Source organism: Mobula birostris, chromosome 25, assembly GCF_030028105.1.
Source record: "Mobula birostris isolate sMobBir1 chromosome 25, sMobBir1.hap1, whole genome shotgun sequence".
Taxonomy (NCBI): Eukaryota; Metazoa; Chordata; class Chondrichthyes; order Myliobatiformes; family Myliobatidae; genus Mobula; species Mobula birostris.
The window spans coordinates 55,076,157-55,099,553 of NC_092394.1; the positions used below are offsets into that span (position 1 = coordinate 55,076,157).

Below are 23,397 nucleotides of genomic sequence, written 5' to 3' on the forward strand. Positions count from 1 at the left end.
GAGCTTCAGGACATCTGGTATATCACTAAAGACTCTCGCAAATTTCTACAGATGTACAGCAGAGAACATTCTGACTGGTTGCCCTGGCGTGGAGGCTCCAATGCGCAGGATTGAAAGAGGCTGCAGAGGGCTGTAAACTCAACCAACTCCACCATGGGCATAACCCTCCACACCTACTGGGGACATTTTCAAAAGGAAGTTCTTCAAGGAGGTGTCATCCACTATTAGAGACACTCACCATCCTACACGCCCTTGTCTTGTGACTACAATTGAGAAGGAGATACTCACCATTTTAGGAATAGTTTCTTCCCCTCTATTATGGGATTACTGAATGTTCCATGAACAATACCTCACTCTTCCTCTTTTGCACTATTTGTTTATTCATTGTAACTGAGTAACTTTAATGACTTGCAGTATTTTGCTACCACAAAACGATTTCATGACACATGCCAGTGATATTACACCTGATCCTGGGGTAAGATCTAGAGGCATCAATGAGACCCTCAGAACCTGTGCTATAAACAGATTGCAGTTTAGAGGGGCAGCAGCCATTTTGAGAGGGGTTGTGTACTACTGCCGTTGAGGTTAAAGCTTTGGTATGGAAGGCAACTGGTTAACCAGGTAAGATTTTTTTCCTTCTTTTCTTTCTTTCTTATGAAAAGAACTTGGATAAAGGATATGGAAGATAGGCCAGTGGTAGGCACTTCCTGTAGGATGTAAGACACCAAGAGCATATCCAAACATAGAGTCAAAGAGCATTGCAGTGCAGAGCTGGCCCTCAGCCCATCTAACCTGTGCCAACCAGCTTTTCTGCCGAGTTCCATCTCTCTGCACCCAGACCAGAGCCCTCCATTTCATCCGCTTACATACAGTACCTATCCAAACTTCTCTGAAACGCTGCAATTTAACTCACATCACCACTGCTACTGGCAACTCACCGCACACGTTCACCAGCCTATTTAGAAACATAGAAAACATAGAAAATATACAGCACAAATACAGGCCCTTCGGCCCACAAAGCTGTGCCAAACATGTTCCTACCTTAGAACTACCTAGGCTTTACACAAAGCCCTCTATTTTTCTAAGCTCCATGTATCCATCCACGAGTCTCTTAAAAGACCCTATCGTTTCCACCTCCACCACCCCATCAGCAGCACATTTCACGCACTCACCACTCTCTGCGTAAAAAACTAACCCCTGACATCTCCTCTGTACCTACTTCCAAGCACTATGGTCTCTTGTGCTAGCCATTTCACCTCTGGGGAAAAGCATCTGACTATCCACATGATCAATGCCTCTCATTATCTTGTACACCTCTCATCCTCTGTCGCTCCAAGGAGAAAAGGCCGAATTCACCCAACCTATTCTCATAAGGCATGCTCCCCAACCCAGGCAACATCCTTGTAAATATCCTCTGCACCCTTTCTATGGTTTCCACACTCTTCCTGTAGTGAGGCGACGAGAACTGAGCACAGTACTCCAAGTAGGGTCTGACCAGGGTCCTATATAACTGCAACATTACCTCTCCGCTCTTAAGCTCAACCCTATGCTTGATGAAGGCCAATGCACTGTATGCCTTCTTAACCACAGAGTCAACCTACATAGCAGCTTTGAGTGTCCTATGGACTCGGACCCCAAGATCATCTGATCCACCACACTGCCAAGGCTCTGACCATTAATGCCATATTTTGCCATCACATTTGACCTACCAGAATGTACCACCTCACGCAACCCGCCAATCCTCCGGAACCTCTCCTGTCCTCACTGATGATGCAAAGATCATTGCCAGAGGCTCAGCAATCTCCTCCCTCATTTCCCACAGTAGCCTGGGGTACATCTCGTCTGGTCCTGGTGACTTATCCAACTTGATGCTTTCCAAAAGCTCCTGCATATCCCCTTTCTTAATATCTACATTCTCAAGCTTTTCAGTCCACTGCAAGTCATCCCTACAATCACCAAGATCCTTTTCCATAGTGAATACTGAAGCTATGTATTCACTAAGTACCTTCGCTATTTCCTCCGGTTCCATACACACTTTTCCATTGTCACACTTGATTTGTCCTATTCTCTCACGTCTTATCCTCTTGCTCTTCACATACCTGTAGAATGCCTTGGGGTTTTCCTTAATCCTGTCCGCCAAGGCTTTCTCATGGCCCCTTCTGGCTGTCCTAATTTCATTCTTAAGCTCCTTCCTGCTAGCCTTATAATCTTCTAGGTTCATATCATTACCTAGTTTTTTGAACCTTTCGTAAGCTCTTCTTTTCTTCTTGACCAGATTTACAACAGCCTTTGTACACCACGGATCTTGTACCCTACCATCCTTTCCGTCTCATTGGAACGTACCTACTCAGAACCCCACGCAAATATCCCCTGAACATTTGCCACATTTCTTCCATACGATTCCCTGAGAACATCTGTTTCCAATTTATGCTTCCAAGTTCCTGCCTGATAGCCTCATTTTTCCCCTTACTCCAATTAAACATTTCCTTAACTTGTCTGTACCTATCCCTCTCCAATGCTATGGTAAAGGAGATAGAATTGTGATCACTATCTCCAAAATGCTCTCCCACTGAGAGACCTGACACCTGACCAAGTTCCTTTCCCAATACCAGATCAAGTACAGCCTCTCCTCTTGTAGGCTTATCTACATATAGTGTCAAGAAACCTTGCCTATCATCCCCCTCATGATTCTGCCTCCTTATACTTCCCAGTGTGTTTTCCCCTATTCCTTCTTCACCTTTCCTGCCTATCACCTCCCTGCTTCCCCTCCCCCACCCCTTTACCTTTCCCCTTACTGGTTTTTCACCTGGAACCTACCAGTCTTCTCCTTCCCTCCCTCCCCCCACCTTCTTTATAGGGACTCTGCCCCTTCCCTCTTCAGTCCTGACAAAGGGTTCCAGCCCGAAACATTGACTGATCGTTTCCACGGATGCTGCCCGACCTGCTGAGTTCCTCCAGCGTGTTGTGAGTGTAACCTTCCTGAACACACCTTACAAACTCTACCCCATCTAAACCCCTCACTCTAGGGAGATGCCAATCAATATTTGGGAAATTAAAATCTCCCACCACAACAACCCTATTATTATTACTCTGTTCCAGAATCTGTCTCCCTATCTGCTCCTCAATGTCCCTGTTACTATTGGGTGGTCTATAAAAAACACCCAGTAGAGTTATTGACCCCTTCCTATTCCTAACTTCCACCCACAGAAACTCCGTAGGGAACCCCTCCATGACTTCCTTCTTTTCTGCAGCCATGACATCTCTGATCAACAGTGCCATGCACCCACCTCTTCTGCCTCCCTCCCAATCCTTTCTGAAACATCTAAAGCCTGGCACTTGAAGTAGCCATTCCTGCCCCTGCACCATCCAAGTCTCTGTCATGACCACAACATTATAGCTCCAAGTGCTGATCCACGCTCTAAGCTCATCCACTTTGTTGATGATACTCCTCGCATTCAAATAGACACATTTCAAACTATCGGACTGAGCACGTCCCTTCGCTATCACCTGCCTATCCTCCCTTTTGCACTGTCTCCAAACTTTCCCTATTTGTGAGCCAATCTCCCTTTCCTCCGTCACTTCAATTCAGTTCCCATCCCCCAGCAATTCTAATTTAAACTCTCCCCAATAGCCTTAGCAAACCTTCCCGCCAGGATATTGGTCCCACCCCCCCCACACCAGATTCAAGTGCAACCCGTCCTTTTTGTACAGATCACACCTGCCCCAGAAGAGGTCCCAATGATCCAGAAATCTGAATCCCTGCCCCCTGCTCCAATCCCTCAGCCACGCATTTATCCTCCACCTCATTCTATTCCTATGCTCACTGTCACGGTGCACAGGCAGTAATCCCGAGATTATTACCTTTGAGGTCTTGCTTCTCAATGTCTTTCCTAACTCCCTGTAGTCTTTTTCAGGACCTCCTCCCTTTTTTTAGATTATGAGAACACTCAGTCCTCTTTTATTGTCATTTAGAAATGCATACATGCATTAAGAAATGATACAATGTTTCTCCGGCGTGATATCACAGAAATCAAGACAGACCAAAGACTAACACTGACAGATCCATATAATTCCTACCTATGTCATTGGTACTAATATGTACCATGACCTCTGGCTGTTCTCCTTCCCACTTCAAGATATGGTGGACGCAATCAGAAACACCCCGGACCCTGGCACCTGGGAGGCAAACTGCCATCTGCATTTCTTTCTTGCGTCCACAGAATTGCCTATCTGACCCCCTTAACTATAGAGTCCCCTATCACTGCTGCCATCCTCTTCCTTTCCCTACCCTTCTGAGCCACAGGGTCAGACTCTGTGCCAGAGGCACAACCACTGTTGCTTCCCCCAGGAAGGCCATCGTCCCCAACTAGGGGACATAGCCTCAAGATTCTGGGGGAGCAAATTTAGGACGGAGGTGAGGAGGAACTGCTTTTCCTGAAGAGTAGTAAATTTGTGGAATTCTCTGCCCAATGAAGCAGACAAATTTAAAAGAGGTAGGATAGATTTTTGCATAGTAGGGGAATTAAGGGTTATGGGGAAAAGGCAGGTATGTGGGGACGAGTTCATGGTCAGATCAGCCATGATCTTATTGAATGGAGGAGCAGGCTTGACAAGCCCGATGGCTGACTCCTGCTCCTATGTCTTACCTTCTTATGGAACACACACCAGCCTCATCGAGAGGTCAGCAGTGGAAAAGGTGAGCAATTTCAAGTTACTGGGTGTCAACACCTCTGGAGTTCTCTTGTGGGCTCAACATATTGATGCAATTCAGAAAAAAAAACATGCCAGTGTCTATATTTGATCAGGAGTTTGAGGAGATTTGGCATGTCACCAAAGACACAAATTTCTACAGATGTACTGTGGAGAACATTCTAACTGGTTGCATCGCTATCTGGTATAAAGGAACCACTGTACAGGATCAGAATAAGCTGCAGAACATTGTATACACAGCCCGCTCCATCATGGACACTAGGCTCCCCAGCATCAAGGACATCTTGTAATTTATAGTATATTTCATGTATTGCTGCAAATTTCATGACACATGTTAGTGATAATAAACCTGATTCTGATAATTTTACATAACTCTTAAGATCTCCCCTCATTCTCCCGCACTCCAGGGAATAAAAGCATGTTATCCATCCCTAACCAGGCCCTCCAAAAAATATATTCCCCATCTACCTCATCTCTTTTGGCTCCATATATAGATGACCACACTGATCTTCAAGAGAACCAATTCTGTCCCTTGCTATCTTCTTGCTCTTAATATAGTCCTGGGAATTCTCTTTAAACTTGTCTGCCAACACAACCTCATAACCTCTTTTAGACTTCCTGTTTTCTCGGTTAAATATCCTCTTAACTTTCTTATACTTCTCAAGTGGCTCATTTGATTCTGACTGCTTATACCTGATATACACCTCCTTCTTCTTTTAACCATTCCACAATATCCCTTGAAAACCAAAGTTTCATAAACCTGTTAGCCTTGCCTTCTATTCTAACAAAAACATACAAATTCAGCAATCTCAAGATTTCACTTGAAGGTCTCCCACTTACCAAGCATGCTTTTGTGGGAAAATAACCTACCTCAATCCACACCTGCCAGATCTCTTCTGATGCTGTCAAAATTTTCCTTTCTTCAGTTTAGAATTTCAAGCTAAGGAACATTCCTATCTTGCTCCATAATTATCTTGAAACTAATGGAATTATTATCACTAGATCCAAAGTGTTGTCCTACACAATTCTTTCACTGTCCTGTCACATTCCCAAAGATCAATTATTGCGTTCTCTCTAGTTGGGACCTCTACACATTGGTTAAGGAAACTTTCCTCGTTTCCAGAGTATGTTTGACAAACTCTGTCCCATCCTGTCCTTTTGCAGTGTAGGAGTCCTTGTTAATGTAAGAAAAGTTGAAATCACTACGAGCACAAACTCATTGTTCTTTCAACTGTCTACAAAATTTTGTTCCTCTAAAGCCTGCTAACTATTGGAGTTCTATTATTATACACCCATCAACGTTGTTATCCCTTTCTTATTCCTCAATTCCACCCGTATTGCCTCAGTAGACAAAACTTCCAGTATGTTCTTTCTGAGCACTGCTGTGACTTTTTTCCTAATGAGTAATGCCACCTTTAATACCTCCCATTCCATCATGTCTAAAACAATGTAACTTCAGAACATTGTGCTGCCAGTCCTAATCCTCCCTCAACCAAGTCTCACCAATAGCTACAACATCATAATTCATGTGCTTACTGATACTCTATACTCATCTGCCCTACCTACCATATTCCTAGCATTGAATTAGCCCCACCATGCTCAGCCTTCCCCTGTGCAAGTAGGTTTAACATCTACTTTCTCCACATCCACTCCACTTGCTGACCCACCACTCTGCTAAACTCTATTCCATCCAGTCTTTTTACAGTATAGTTTAAACTCTTTGGAGCAGCACTATCAAAGCTTCTGTCAAGGATATTGGTTTTCTTCCAATTCTGGTGCAAACCGTCTTGTTTGTACAGGTTCCCCTGCCCTGGAAGAGAGCACAATGACTCAAAAACCAGAAGCCCTCTCTCCTGCACCATCTGCTTAGGCACATTGTAACTGCATCATCTTCCTTTTTCTGGCCACATTACATGTGGTATAGTTAGCAGTCCTGAGATCACCACCCCGGAGGTCAGGTCCTTTAACCTAGAACCTAACTCCATTAATTCACTTTGCATGACCTTGTAACCTTCTTGCCTATGTCATTGATACGAAAGTGGACCACGACTTTTGGCTGCTTATCCTCCCCCTTAAGAATCTTATGGAATTTGATGACAGACGTCCCTAACTCTAGCACCTAGGAGTTCTTGTCCAAATGATCTCTGTGTCCTTCTCCTGTGAATCCTGTATTACTTCCGTTCACATCTTCTCCTCATTTCCCTCTGAGCCACAGAATCAGACTCAGTACCAAAGAAGACTCCTAACTGCTATGGCTTTCCTGGGCTATGATGTCCTCTCCAACAGAATCCAAAACAATACACTTGTTATTGAAGGGAACAACCACAGGGGTGGCCCTGTACTGACTACCTATTCCCTCTTTCTCTCTTGATGGTGACCCAGTTATCTCTGTTCTACAATTTCAGAATACCTGCCTCTCTATAATTGTTATCAATCAATCCCACTGTCTCCCAAATTTTCTGCAGGTCACCTATCTCCAGATCTCTAATACAGTCTGTAAGAAACAGCATCTAGATATACTTGCAGGTATAGTCATCAGGGACACTGGAGATCTCCCTCACTTCCCAAGTTGTGCATGAGGAGCCCTAGGTTCCATTCATATTGCTCTACTTGTGCAAGAAAGAGAAACTTACCAGGATTTCGCCTTAGCCACTGCCTCTTCTCAGCAAAGGCTGTTGAGTCAAAGCCTCTGTTCCCTATTCTAAGCTTGTTCACTCACAATATGGCCACACTGTTTATATAGAACATAGAACATACAATAGTACAGCACATTACAGGCCCTTCGGCCCACAATGTTGTGCCGACCCTCAAACCCTGCCTCCCATATAACCCCCCACCTTAAATTCCTCCATATACCTGTCTAGTAGACTCTTAAATTTCACGAGTGTATCTGCCTCCACCACTGACGCAGGCAGTGCATTCCATGCACCAACCACTCTCTGAGTAAAAGACCTTCCTCTAATATCCCCCCTGAGCTTCCCACCTCCTTACCTTAAAGCCAAGTCCTCTTGTACTGAGCAGTGGTGCCTTGGGGAAGAGGCGCTGGCTATCCACTCTATCTATTCCTCTTATTATCTTGTACACCTCTATCATGTCTCCTCTCATCCTCCTTCTCTCCAAAGAGTAAAGCCCTAGCTCCCTTAATCTCTGATTATAATGCATACTCTCTAAACCAGACAGCATCTTGGTGAATCTCCTCTGTACCCTTTCCAATGCTTTCACATCCTTCCTATCGTGAGGAGACCAGAACTGGACACAGTACTCCAATTGTAGCCGAACCAGAGTTTTATAGAGCTGCATCATTACATCGCGACTCTTAAACACTACCCCTCGACTTATGAAAGCTAACACCCCATAAGCTTTCTTAACTACCCAATCTATCTGTGAGGCAACTTTCAGGGCTCTGTGGACATGTGCCCCCAGATCCCTCTGCTCCTCCACACTACCAAGTATCCTGCCATTTACTTTGTACTCTGCCTTGGAATTTGTCCTTCGAAAGTGTACCACCTCACACTTCTCCGGGTTGAACTCCACCTGCCACTTTTCAGCCCACTTCTGCAATCTATCAAGGTCTCTCTGCAATCTTTGACAATCCTCTACACTATCTACAACACCACCAACCTTTGTGTCGTCTGCAAACTTGCCAACCCACCCATCTACCCCCACATTCAGGTCATTAATAAAAATCACGAAAAGTAGAGGTCCCAGAGCAGATCCTTGTGGGACACCACTAGTCACAATCCTCCAATCTGAATGTTCTCCCTCCACCACGACCCTCTGCCTTCTTCAGGCAAGTCAATTCTGAATCCACCTGGCCAAACTTCCCCTGGATCCCATGCCTTCTAACTTTCTAAATAAGCCTACCATGTGGAACCCTGTCAAATGCCTTACTAAAATTCATATAGATCACATCCACTGCACTACCCTCATCAAAATGCCTGGTCACTTCCTCAAAGAACTCTATCAGGCTTGTTAGACACGATCTGCCCTTCACAAAGCCAGGCTGACTGTCCCTGATCAGACCATGATTCTCTAAATGCCCATAGATCCTATCTCTAAGAACCTTTTCCAACAGCTTTCCCACCACAAACGTAAGGCTCACTGATCTGTAATTACCCGGACTATCCCTACTACCTTTTTTGAACAAGGGAACAACATTCGCTTCCCTCTAATCCTCCGGTACCATTCCTGTGGACAACGAGGACATAAAGATCCTAGCCAGAGGCTCAGCAATCTCTTCCCTCGCCTCATGGAGCAGCCTGGGGAATACTCCATCAGGTCCTGGGGAGTTACCCGTCCTAATGTATTTTAACAATTCCAACACCTCCTCTGCCTTAATATCAACATTCTCCAGAACATCAACCTCACTCATATTGTCCTCACCATCATCAAGTTCCCTCTAATTGGTGAATACCGAAGAGAAGTATTCATTGAGGACCTCGCTCACTTCCACAGCCTCCAGGCACATCTTCCCACCTTTATCTCTAATCAGTCCTACCTTCACTCCTGTCATCCTTTTGTTCTTCACATAATTGAAGAATGCCTTGGGGTTTTCCTTTACCCTACTCGCCAAGGCCTTCTTGCTCTTCTCAGCCCCTTCTTAAGCTCCTTTCTTGCTTCCCTATATTCCTCAATAGACCCATCTGATCCTTGCTTCCTGAACCTTACGTATGATGCCTTCTTCCAGCTGACTAGATTTTCCACCTCACTTGTCATCCATGGTTCCTTCACCCTACCATTCTTTATCTTCCTCACCGGGACAAATTTATCCCTAACATCCCGCAAGAGATCTCTAAACATTGACCACATGTCCATAGTACATTTCCCTGCAAAAACATCATCCCAATTCAAACCCACAAGTTCTAGCCTTATAGCCTCAGAATTTGCCCTTCCCCAATTAAAAATTTTCCTGTCCTCTCTGATTCTATCCTTTTCCATGATAATGCTAAAGGCGAGGGAGCGGTGGTCACTGTCCCCCAGATGCTCACCCACTGAGAGATCTGTGACCTGATCCGGTTCATTACCTAGTACTAGATCGAGTATGGCATTCCCCCTAGTTGGCCTGTCCACATACTGTGACAGGAATCCATCCTGGACACACCTAACAAACTCTGCCCCATCTAAACCCTTGGAACTAATCAGGGGCCAATCAATATTAGGGAAGTTAAAGTCACCCATGATAACGACCCTGTTATTTTTGAACCTTTCCAAAATCTGCCTCCCAATCTGCTCCTCTGTATCTCTGCTGCTACCAGGGAGCCTATAGAATACCCCCAGTAGAGTAACTGCTCCCTTCCTATTCCTGACTTCCACCCATACTCACTCAAAAGAGGATCCTGCTACATTACCCACCTTTTCTGTAGCTGTAATAGTATCCCTGAGCAGTAATGCCACCTCTCCTCCCCTCCCCCTCCATCCCTTTTAAAGCACTGAAATCCAGGAATATTGAGAATCCATTCCTGCCCTGGTGCCAGCCAAGTCTCTGTAATGGCCACTACATCGTAATTCCATGTTATGTATCCAAGCTCTCAGCTCATCACCTTTGTTCCTGATGCTTCTTGCATTGAGGTACACACACCTCAGCCCTTCTGTCTTACTACCTTTACACCATTTATTCTGCTTCTCTTTCCTTAAAGCCTCTCTATATGTTAGATCTGGCTTTACTCCATGCACTTCTTTCACTGCTCTTTCGCTCCGGGTCCCACCCCCCTTACAAATTAGTTTAAACCCTTCCGAACCATGCTAGCAAACCTACCTGCAAGGATATTGCTCCCCCTCGGGTTCCGGTTAAACCAAGCTCTTTGTATGGGTTATTGCCAATTGCCCAGTTTCCTGATCGATTAACATCTTAAAGTTTGTAGTTACGCCTCTTTCTGGCTCCTACTACCTGCTTTTTAAATTTCCTACCCCTCGGTCCAGGTGACTGTTCCTGATACCAGTGTCCCTGGTGACACCTGAGGGAAGTGTGGCCAGCTGCATTTGGACTACAGTTGGACCCACACAGAGTATCGGGTATGCAAAATAGGTTGTTGATATATTTAGTGAGTTGGTCATGCTGGAGGTACAGAAGAGAAGAGGGGTGACCACCAGGAATGAAAATTATGGAGCAAGAAGATAGTGCAGAAGTCCCCTGTGGTCATTCCCCTCTCAAAAAGGTTATGTTGTAAATGCTGTTCAGGAACAGAGTAGCAACAGCGCAGTTTGTGGCACCAGGGTGAGCTTTGAATACAAAAGGCAATGAATTACACTAGGAGAATGTTAGTGGTAGCAGATGGTATCATCTGGGTGAGACTGCAGAATGGTACATAATCTCCTCGGTTCTAGATCATCATCTCAGTCCAGGATACTCTGAAGGGGGAAGGTGAACAGCCAGCATTAGTAGTATTACGTTGGTACTAACAATATATATACAGATAGAAGTTGGGATGAGGTCCTGCAACATGTTTAGGGAGTTAGGAAGCTCTTTAGAGGGCAGAACCTCAAAGATGTAATTCTCTGGATTGCAAAAATCCTACGAGCTGGATTACAAAGATAAATTAGATGAATGTGTGACTGAAGAGGTTTTGCATGGGAAGGCTTTATAATCCACCTGTACTTTCATTTTATAAGATTTTCAGACTTGCACACCAAGATTCCTCTATTTGTCAATACTCCCTAGGGATATGGGTGTATCAGCCTCATTAGTGTTCCTAGGATTCAGTGATCAATGGGATTTCTTCTGGTGAAGGCACGATGTGTGCAAGTGGGATTGTTTGCACCTAAATTGAAAGGGACCAACATCATTGTAGGGAGGTTTGTTGGTGCTGTTGGCAGGGTTAAGGAACATAGTGCACATTTTCAAAGAAGTTCAGTAAGCAGAGCAGGCAGGTTACTGCACAAGGATGCACAAAGTTAAATTGCATCTATTTTAATGCAGTGAGTCTAAACAGGATGAGAAATTAAGTTGAAGTTTTAATTAACATGTGACTGATAATACTGTTGCCGTCACTGAGACAAGATTGGTAAAGTTGCTGACAGTATGGAGGGTAATCTTCAAGGCTACAACGTGATATCGATGTATTGGTCAAACAGACTGAAAAATGACAGATGGAGTTTAATCAAATACAAGGCTATGTATTTTAAGAGCACTAATGAAGTAAGTACACTAGTACCGCAGGGCAATATTGGAAGAAGAGAAGCATACAGGAGTGACGTAGCTAGTTAAGCAGTGTTGAAACAACAACCTTGCACTCAGCGTTATCGAGACCAAGGAACTGATTGTGGACTTCAAGAAGGAAGAAGTCAGGAGAACACACACTAGTCCTCATTGAGGGGTCAGATGTGGAAAAAGTGAGCAGCTTCAAGTTCCTGGGCATCAACATCTCAGATGACCTATCCTAGGTTTAACGTATTGATGCAGTTACAAAGAAACTGTTGACAAAAGCTATATTTCATTAGTTTTAGGTGATTTGTGATGTCACCAAAGACTATGGGACCATAAGACATAAGGCCATAAGAAAAAAGAGCAGAATTAGGCCATTTAGCCCATCAAGTCTGCTCTGCTATTCAACCATGGCTGATCCTTTTACCCCCTCCTCAGCCCCACTACCAAACCTTCTCTCCATAACCTTTGATGTTGTCAATCAAGAACCTATCATTCTCTCCCCTAAATATACCCAACGACCAGGCCTCCACAGCTGCTTGTAGTAATAAATTCCACAAATTCACCACCCTCTGGCTAAAGACATTCCTTCGCATCTCTGTTTTAAATGGACGCCCCTCTATCCTGAGGATGGGCCTCTTGTCTTAGACTCCCCCACCAGGGGAAACATCCTTTCCACATCTACCCTGTCTAGACCTTTCAACATTTGAAAGGTTTCAATGAGATCTCCACCATCCTTCTAAATTCCAGTGAGTATAGTCACAGAGCTATCAAACGTTCCTCGTATGATAACCCTTTCATTTCCGGAATCATTCTTGTGAACCTCTTTTCTGTACGTGTACAGTGGAAAGCATTCCCACTAGGTGTCTCACCGACAATGGAGGCTCCAATGCAAAAGATCAAAAATGGTTGCAAAGCCAGCTCCATCATGAGTACAAACCTCCGCACCAAACACACCTTTGAAAGGCATCAATCATTAAGGACATGCCCTCCTCTCATTACTACCATCAGAGGGGAGATACAGGAGCCTGAAGACACACATTCAATGTTTTAGATACAACTTCTTCCCTTCCACCATCAGATTTTTGAACGGTCCTTGAACACTATCTCACTATTCTTCTTTTGCATTATTTATTTTAATATTTTATTGCAAATTATAATAATTTTTAATGCCTGGTACTGTACTGCTGCCACAAAAATAACAAATGTCATGACATCTGTCAGCACTATTAATACTGATTCTGTTTCTGAAATTTCAAAGATCTTTAATGCAGCAGCCCAAATAAATAACTTTATTAAGAAGGAATATGGAATACTGGCCCTCATTAGTCAAAGCCTTGAATATAAGAGTGTTTATAAATGTTTACAAAACTTTGATCAAACCTCAAGCTAAAATCGTGCATGTAACTCTGATCACCACACCTTAGGAAATATGTGCTTGTGCTCGTGGGGATACACAGGATCTTGCCGGGGTGGAGCATTTTAGTTATGAGCACTAGAGAGGTTGGGTTTGTTTTCTTTGGAGTGGTGAAGGTTAAAAAGGGACATGATTAAGGTATATCAAATTATGAGGAGAATACATAGGGTAAACTGCAAGTATTTTTCCCCATATCAAAGGTAGATAAAACTGGAGGACAATACTGCATATTTAAGGTAAGGGATAACATATTTAAAGAAGATTGTGGGGAGTCTGTGTTTTTCTCATCCACAGAATGGTGTATAACCTGGAAAACACTGTCTGAGAAAGTGGTTGAAGCTGGGTATAGATGAGCACTTCAAATGCTTGAGCAAAGTCAAGGAAGATGGAATCAATATCCATTGATCAGCATGAACATGATGGGCTTAATGGTCTATATCCACACCCTCTGACACTAGCACACCCTTGCTTGCTAAAACAGGCAGGTTTCCAGTATCAAAAACATAGTAAGATTCTCATTATCCTATTCAGGTCCAAGGCCTGATCCCACCTGACATCTGAAGCATCCTCCGAACCAGAGCTCAGTGCCCTCCGGTTGTTGTACGTTCCTGATTTGAATTACTTAATCACACTGCCATGTCTTCAGCTATAACCAGGCTAGGTTTTTGGAATTTGCTCCTTTATCCTCTTCACCTCCTTCTTATCCTTTACCATGCTCCATTAAAAACTAACTTGTTGACCAATCTTTAAGTTATCTCTCTGCTATCTCACACCAAGGATTGGTATCAATATTTTGAATGACAATTCTTCAGTAAAGTAGCTTGGGTATTTTAATACACAAACAATAGAAAATCTGCAGATGCTGGAAATCGGAGCAACACACACAAAGTGCTGGAGGAACTCAGCAGGCCAGGCAGCATCTATGGAAAAAAGTAGTCGACATTTTGGGCTGAAACCCTTCAGCAGGATTGGAGGAAAAAAGCTGAGGAGTAGATTTGAAAGCTGGGGGGAGGGCAAAGAGAAATGCCAGTTGATAGGTGAAACTTGGGAAGGGGAGGGATGAAGCAAAGAGCTAGGAAGTTGATTAGTGAAAGAAACAGAAGGCCCTGGAAGAAAGAAGGTGGGGGAGGAGCACCAGAGGGAGGTGATGGGCGGACAAGGAGATAACATGAGAGAGGGACAAGGGGATGGGAAATGGTGAGGGGGGGGGTATTACTGGAAGTTTGAGAAATCGGTGTTCATGCCATCAGGTTGGAGGCTACCCAATCGAAAATAAGGTTTTGCTCCTCCAACCTAAGTGTGGCCTTATCCCGACAGTGGAGAAGGCCATGGATGGACATATCAGAATAGGAATGGGTGGCCACTGGGAGATCCCACTTGCTCTGGTGGACAAAGCGTAGATGCTCGGCGAAGCAGTCTCCCAATCTACTTCGGGTCTCACCGATATACAAGAGGCCACACCGGGAGCACTGAAAACAGTATATGACCCCAACAGACTCACAGGTGAAGTGTTGCCTCAACTGGAAGGACTTTTTAGGGCCCTGAATGGTAATGAGGGAGGAGGTGTAGGGGCAGGTGAAACACTTGTTCCACTTGCAAGGATAAGTGCCAGAAATCAGATCAGTGGGGAGGGACAAATGGACGAAGGAGTCGGGTAAGGAGCGATCCCTGCGGAAAGCAGAAAGTGGGGGAGGGGGGAAAGGGAAAGATGTGTTTTGATGGTGGGATCCAGTTGGAGGTGGCAGAAGTTTTGGAGAATTATGAACTGGACACGGAGACTGGTGGGGTGGTAGGCCGAAACGTCAACTGTAATTTTTCTACAGATGTTGCCTGGCTTGCTGAGTTCCTCCAGCATTTTGTGTGTGTTGTTGGGTATCTTAACAAGTTAATGTTGTTGAACATTTTAAAAACAAGACCTTTTTAAGAAATAGCTTACTTTTTCCCCGAAGATCCTCTGGCAGATCCCATTCTTGGCTAACTTTTCCTTCACTTGTCGTGTTAGTTCAGCTGTGTCCACCTCCTGGTACATGTAGATCTCATACTGCTCTGGTGTTAGTGGTGGTATAGAAGGCTTAAGTGGTTTAGAAACAGGAATAAGAGGTGAAGAGGGCAGGGGACTGCTCTGTGGGGTCACACTACTACCAGGAACCACTGTGCCTAAATCAGATGCTTGAGAATAAGGGGATTCAGTGTTTTGCCAGTCCTTCCAATGGTCAGATGAAGCAGGCCCTTGCAATGTGTTTCGATCAAGTCTGCTTGGATTATTAAACCTATCTCTTCCACTGCTATTTTCCTCTGCTCTTCCATCTTCTGGATTTCTTCTGTCTGGGCAGACTGTGTTCCACCACTGGTCCCTCCAGGTACTACCTCGTCCCAATTCATTTTTAACTTGCTTAAGCACATTATGCGGTGTTTCTGCAACACCATGGTGTTCTGAGGTGCACGATTCATGTACTGGTTCCTTTTTTAATCCATGAGAAGTCTGTGTTGCATTGTTACTGGAATCCATTATGGAAGGCTTTTTCATGACTGTTAATGAGGAAGAGATTGATAATGACGACGACGTTGATGTTGATATTGTTGATGATGATGATGACGATGATGATGATGCTGCTGCTGCTACTTTGGATGAATGAAGGGTCAAGTCAGCTTGCGCAACAGGTGTTGGCTTCGGTGTCGGCTCAAGGCCAGCCTTCTGAGCTTCCATCTCACGCCGGGCCTGTTCCAGTATTGACCATATTGCTTCATCTGAACCACCACTGCTAGATGTACAAGGTGGCTGAGTTGAATCAACTGCAACATACAAAGGAAACAAAAGTGGGTATGACATTCACAAACTCCTTTCTGAACTGTAAGGTTTTGTGAATTTGTTCTTAGTTTTGCCTTCATGTTTCAAGATAGTAATAAATTAGATTACTTGACAAACTTGCCAATGGAAAACAATGCTCAATGTACAGTTCTGATCATTTCAATATCTCTAGTATTTCTAACTAGTAGAAATACACAAAAGCAAAGATTAAAAACCTTCAACATTTGAGAACAGCACCATCCATATCATTAATGTCAAGGAAGCAAGCAAAGAATGGAAGTTTTTTTAAATGACATTTTCTTAACAGCATTAAAATTTTGTCTGTAAAACAAAATAATGGAATTGTATATTTCAAGTTATAGGGCTGAGAAAAGGAGAACGTTCTGTATTTTAACCAATTATGAAACTTGGAATCCTTACCCTGAAGGGCTCTAGATGCCCAGTCATTCAGCAGATACAGGACAAAGAGACTTGGTATTAAAACAATCAGGTATTATGTGGACAGCAACAAAAGGTGATACTGAAATGGAAAATATTACCGAGTAGTCTTCAGAGGTCAAATGTCCTATTCTTATTTTCAATATATGCTTTCCATTGAGAGTGAAAGATATACTTATTATCAATTTAGATGTATGTTACGTATGAGACTGGTGTCCTGTAGTTCATTGGTTGATTTTGTTCAATGTTTATAGCCCATTTCAGGTTTTTTGCAAACTCTCCTCAGTTTCAACAAAAAAGCATGTGCAGGTGCACTTTACAAGTTCAGTGTGCACTCACCATTTTTTTGCACCTGTAGTTCTCTCTTGGCTTGTTCAAGAATTGATTTGATGGCCTCATCAGAGCCCGTCTCAGGGGTTCTGATCCGTGTTGTGATGTTTCCTAGGCATCAAATAATAAACGGCAATTAATGCTGAGAACATTACAGCCAGCAAACATTACCGATAGGTGTTTGTGTGTCTATCATCTTTCAGTGCTTTCACTCACTGATAACTTGTATTTCCAGAACAGATTTTGCCTAAAACTTAAACTGTTTTCTTTGATTATAACAATCAGTTAAATATTGCTTCTTCAATAGATCTTTGGATACCCTTCAACAACTGAACTGGAAGTCAAGGACATTTCGCATAATACTTTTTATACAAGGCCAAAAGTGCAACAGAAGGGAAAACAAAACTTTACATTGCAGGCAACAGAATTACACTAGGAGTCAGATCTACACTCAAATACTTTCAGAATAATATCACTAATGAGGAATGCATCATCCCTTCTAACAAAGGAATAATGCAGTTTCTATATCGAGTAGTTTAGGTAGAATTTGTTTGTTTACAATCAAGTTACAGAGTTATACAGCACAGAAACAGATCTCTTAGCCCAAATCCTTCATACCAATCATGTTGCCTACCTAAGCTAGGCCGCTTGGCCAAATTGCTCTAAACCTTTCGTATCCATTCATTATCAGATTTATTATCCCTGTCTTATATGACATGATCTCATATAACATGAAATTTGTTGTTCTGCAGTGGTAGTATAGTGCAAAGACATGAAATGACTAGAAATTACAAAATAAATAGTGCAAAGAAAAGGAATACTGAGGGAGCATTCATGGCTTCATGGACCGGTCAGAAATCTGATGGTGGAGGAGAAGAAGCTGATTTTTGAATTGTTGAGTGTGGATCTTCAGGTTCTTGTATCCCCTGACAGTAGTAACAAGGGCAGGTCCCAGGTGGTTATACTTAGTGATGGCTACCACTTTCTTGAGGCAACACCTCTGCACAATGTCCTTGATGGTGGGGAAGTTTGCCTTTGATGGAATTGGCTGAGTCCATAACCCTCTGCAGCATCTTGCAATTCTGAGCTTTGGAGGCTCCGCACCAGGCTATAGTGCAATCATTCTGAATCATTGGCAATGTATATTTATATAAAAAAAAGTTTAATGTCCTTGGTGACATACCAAATTGTTTCAAACTTCAAATGAAAAAGAGGTGCTTGCACGCCTTTTTTGTGTTTGCATCGTTGTGTTAGGCCCAGGATAGATCCTCTGAGATACTGACACTCAGAACTTAAAGCTACTCATCTTTTCCACAACTGATCCCTCAATGAGGACTGGTGTCTGTTTTCCCGACTTCTCTCCCTGAAGATCACAATCAATTCCTTGGTCTTACTGATGTTAAGTATGAGGTACTTATGGCAACACCAGTCAACCAGCTGATCTCTCTCATTCCTGTACGTCTCCTCATCACTTATCTAATAGTTTGCTAAATGCCGTAACTCTACCTGCACCAAGGTCAAGCTTAAACGGAGGCCCGATGTCTGTGAGTCTGAGAATCCGGGGACAAGGATTGGAGGCCCAGAGGTGGCCTGTCCTGAGTTGGAGGCCTGTGTGGGAGGGTGGCAGGGTAGGAGGGTGGGAGGATGGGGAGGATGGAAAAGGGGCTTGTTTTACTATAGTTGTCTTGTTTAGTTTTGTTGTTTGTTGCTGCTTCTCCTTTTCTGTGAAACATTGTGGGCATGCTATCTTGGCATCTGAATGTGTGGCAACACTTGTGGCTGCCCCCAGCACATCCTTGGGTATGCTGGTCCTTAATGCAAGTGACGCATTTCACAGTATGATTCAATACACACAAAATAAATAAATCTGAATTCACCATACAACTGCCAGCTTGTTTCTTTAACTTCTACAGATAGACTATTGAAAATATCTTGCTTGGTTGCATAACAGTTACTACAGCAATTCAAATGTTCAAATATAACAAGTTGCAGAGAGTAGTGGACTCGGTTCAATACATCACAGGTATATCCTTCCCCACTATTTGCATCTTGAGGCAACATCCATCATCAAAGCAACACACATCAAAGTTGCTGGTGAACGCAGCAGGCCAAGCAGCATCTGTAGGAAGAGGTGCAGTCGACGTTTCAGGCCGAGACCCTTCGTCAGGACTAACTGAAGGAAGAGTGAGTAAGGAATTTGAAAGTTGGAGGGGGAGGGGGAGATCCAAAATGATAGCAGAAGACAGGAGGGGGAGGGATGGAGCCAAGAGCTGGACAGGTGATTGGCAAAAGGGGATACGAGAGGATCATGGGACAGGAGGTCCGGGAAGAAAGACAAGGGGGGGGGGGACCCAGAGGATGGGCAAGAGGTATATTCAGAGGGACAGAGGGAGAAAAAGGAGAGTGAGAGAAAGAATGTGTGCATAAAAATAAGTAACAGATGGGGTACCAGGGGGAGGTGGGACCTAGCGGAAGTTAGAGAAGTCGATGTTCATGCCATCAGGTTGGAGGCTACTCAGACGGAATATAAGGTGTTGTTCCTCCAACCTGAGTGTGGCTTCATCTTTACAGTAGAGGAGGCCGTGGATAGACATGTCAGAATGGGAATGGGATGTGGAATTAAAATGTGCGGCCACTGGGAGATCCTGCTTTCTCTGGCGGACAGAGTGTAGATGTTCAGCAAAGCGGTCTCCCAGTCTGCGTCGGGTCTCGCCAATATATAAAAGGCCACATCGGGAGCACCGGACGCAGTATATCACCCTAGTTGACTCACAGGTGAAGTGTTGCCTCACCTGGAAGGACTGTTTGGGGCCCTGAATGGTGGTAAGGGAGGAAGTGTAAGGGCATGTGTAGCACTTGTTCCGTTTACACGGATAAGTGCCAGGGGGGAGATCAGTGGGGAGGGATGGGGGGGGGGAACGAATGGACAAGGGAGTTGTGTAGGGAGCGATCCCTGCGGAATGCAGGGGGGGGGGGAGGGAAAGATGTGCGTAGTGGTGGGATCCCGTTGGAGGTGGCGGAAGTTACGGAGAATAATATGTTGGACCCGGAGGCTGGTGGGGTGGTAGGTGAGGACCAGGGGAACCCTATTCCTAGTGGGGTGGCGGGAGGATGGAGTGAGAGCAGATGTACGTGAAATGGGGGAGATGCGTTTAAGAGCAGAGTTGATAGTGGAGGAACGGAAGCCCCTTTCTTTAAAAAAGGAAGACATCTCCCTTGTCCTAGAATGAAAAGCCTCATCCTGAGAGCAGATGCGGCGGAGATGGAGGAATTGCGAGAAGGGGATGGCGTTTTTGCAAGAGACAGGGTGAGAAGAGGAATAGTCCGGATAGCTGTGAGAGTCAGTAGGCTTATAGTAGACATCAGTGGATAAGCTGTCTCCAGAGACAGAGACAGAAAGATCTAGAAAGGGGAGGGAGGTGTCAGAAATGGACCAGGTAAACTTGAGGGCAGGGTGAAAGTTGGAGGCAAAGTTAATAAAGTCAACGAGTTCTGCATGTGTGCAGGAAGCAGCATCAATCATCAAAGATCTCCTCCATCTGGGCCATGCTATTTTCTGGTAAGTAAATGTTGTAAATGTAACTTACATAATGCCTGTGATGCTGCTGCAACTAAGTTTTCTGTCGTACCAATGCACATGACAACAATTCAACTTTTAAACATTATCACAAACATAACAAACTCTGCAGATGCTGGAAATCCAAAGCAACACACACAAAATGCTGGAGGAACTGAGCAGGCCTAGCAGCATCTATGGAAAAGAGTAAGCAGTCGACATTTTGGGCTGAGACCTTACATCAGGACTGATTAAATGATTGTAAACATTGTACTCGCCTCTACCAATCGCTCTGGCAGCTTGTTCCATATACTCACCACACTTACAGGTCTCCCTTCCCACCTTAAACTAATGTCCTGTAATTTTCAACTCCCCTACCCTAAGAAAGACTGTAACCATCCAGCTTATCTAAGTCTCTCATGATCTTACATACCTCTATAAGGTTACCCTTCAACCTCATACACCCCCAGGGAAAATGCCCCAGCCTATCCAGTCTCTCCTTATAATTAATGATCTCCAGACCCAGTAACAATTGTGAAGGAGGAGGATAACACGAAGCTCAGTAAATTTGAGGGAAAAGAGCTCTTTATGCATTGACTCAGAGGGATGAAGCAGGGTGGAGGTAGCTCTTAAAATTATTACTGAACAATTTGTGCACTATGGTCTGTATTTGTGCTTTCTATAATATCAGATTGAAATAAATACTTACAATAAAACAGGCTGCTAAGAGTCATAGAAAAATACAGCACAGAAACAGGCCCTTTGGCCCATCTAGTCTGTGCTGAAACATTTAAACTGCTCACTCTCAATGATCTGCACCCGGGCCATATCCCTCCATACCCGTCATCAATTTACTCATCCAATCTTCTCTTAAATGTTGAAATCAAGCTTATATGCACAACTTGTGCTGGTAGCTCATTCCACACTCTCATGTCCCTCTGAGTAAAGAAGTTTCCTCTCGTGTTCCCCTTAAAATTTTCACCCTTCACCCTTAACCCATGACTTTTAGTTGGAGCCCCACACAACCACAGTGTAAAAAGCTTGCTTGCATTTATCCTATCCATGCCTCTCAAAATTTTGTATACCTATATCAATTTTCCCCTCAAAATTCTACATTCCAAGGAATAAAGTCCTAACCTATACAATCCTTCCTTATAATGTAGATCCTCCAGTCCCAGCAACATTGCTGTAAATTTTCTCTGTACTCTTTCAACTTACTTACATCTTTCTCGTAGGTTAGTGACAAAAACCGAACACAGTACTTCAAATTAGGCCTCATCAAGGTCTTATAAGACAGGGGTCCCAACTGTTTTTTGCACCATGGACCAGTTTAATATTGACAATATTCTTGCGGACCGGCCGACGGGGGCCAACCGGAATATAGGTGGTAAGTCAACTATAAGCTCACTTAAAGTGGCTAATACACTCAATTTCGTTTCTAAAAGGGTTTATCTAATGAATTTAATATTAAACACACAGTGCATATTTTCCTCACATGAATATAGTGATGTCAATTATAAGTCACTTATAAGTCAATAGCATCATAACATTTTAAGTAACATTTGGATATTAAACACACAGCGCATATTTTCCTCGTATGAACATATAAAATCATTACAACACACCAATATCGCTGAATCAGTGGGAGCCCTGGGTTTGTTTCCCTGCAACAAGACGGTGCCATCGAGGGGTGATGGGAGACAGCGATACTCGAAGGGGGTTCCTTATGTCCAGTCTACTCCGCAATTTAGTATTCATTGCATTCATTGCAGAGATATGTTGGAAATGGAAGCAAGGTTTTCAGTGCTTTCATGGCTACCTCAGGATATTCAGCCTTGACTTTGATCCAGAATGCCGGCAGAGATATTATGTCAAACACACTTTTCAGCCCACCGTCATTTGCAAGCTCGAGGAGTTGATCTTCTTTCCGCGCTGACATGGATGACCGGGGACATTCACAAAAGGGTCACGGACCCATTCCTTTGCACGTCTTGGATCATTTACAGTTAGGCAGTAACACTCGAATTCTGTTGACAGCGAAGACAGGTGATCGCGCACCAGCTGTGAGAAGGTCGGTGCAGCCTCAGTCTCTCCCAAAATCCCACGCTAATGTTGGGAACATGTCAAATATGTCCCTGTCCACTCACCGTCCCCACAGTTGCAGTTTGGCTTTGAAAGCAGACACTTTATCTGCCAACTTGAAGACAGTTGTCATTCTCCACTGAAGTGACAAATTGAGTTCATTGAGCAGGTTGAAGATGTCACACAGATAAGTGAGTTTTGCTATCCACTCCTCGTCACTGAAGTGTGCTATCAGTGGTGGCTTTTTTCCTGAAAGAAATCTCTGTAGCTGCTCTCTTAACTCAAAAACCCTGGCCAGGGCTCTCCCTCTTGATAGCCACCTGACTTCAGTGTGTGAGAGAAGGCATTTGTGCTCTGCATTCATTTCCTCACAAAGCTGCTCAAACAGACATGAGTTAAGGGCTTTTGCTTTGATGTGATTGATAACTTCAACAACGTCACTCAATATGTTGTTAAAATCAGGTGACATTTTTCGGCTAGCCAACATTTCCCTGTGTATGACACAGTGTGTAGACTGGCTTTCAGGAGCAACCTCTGTGCTTCGATGTCCTCCACTATGTCATTGATTCTCCTTGAAACTGTGGTAGCTGAAAGAGAAACCTGTGCCATCTTGTTAGCTGCAGCTTCTCCCAACAGTTCACAGCACGTGTCCTTGGCAGCAGGCAGAATCAATTCTTCACCAACAGTGAAAGGCTTCTTAGCCGTAGCAATATGGCTAGCCACTAAGTACGACACTCTCAGAGCAGCATTTGTGGAGGTGGTGGCTCTCAGCACTTGCTTCTGTCCCGCTTGCTCACATTTTTTTCCACTCAAAGAACTCAACGGGTTTGTCTTTAAGTGCAGGGTGCTTGGACTCAAGGTGCCGGAGCAGCTTTGAGGGCTTCATTGCCTCATTAGATAGCTTGTCTCCACAT

At 44.0% G+C, this 23,397-nt stretch overlaps 1 protein-coding gene across 8 annotated transcripts in view; it reads right to left on the minus strand.

Annotated features, from left to right (window-relative positions):
* The window catches only part of LOC140187605 (protein CASP-like), a 622,913-nt gene that overhangs the window by 215,582 nt on the left and 383,934 nt on the right, over positions 1 to 23,397 (minus strand). For 7 of the 8 annotated variants that reach the window (XM_072243099.1, XM_072243103.1, XM_072243097.1 and 4 more), the window contains 2 exons: positions 16,855 to 16,956; positions 15,205 to 16,061 (listed from right to left, as the gene is read on the minus strand). The exons of the other annotated variant lie outside the window; for it this stretch is intronic. In XM_072243099.1, coding sequence (XP_072099200.1) covers positions 15,205 to 16,061; positions 16,855 to 16,956 — 959 coding nt within the window. The remainder of the gene's footprint in view (positions 1 to 15,204; positions 16,062 to 16,854; positions 16,957 to 23,397) is intronic. 8 annotated transcript variants of the gene reach the window in all.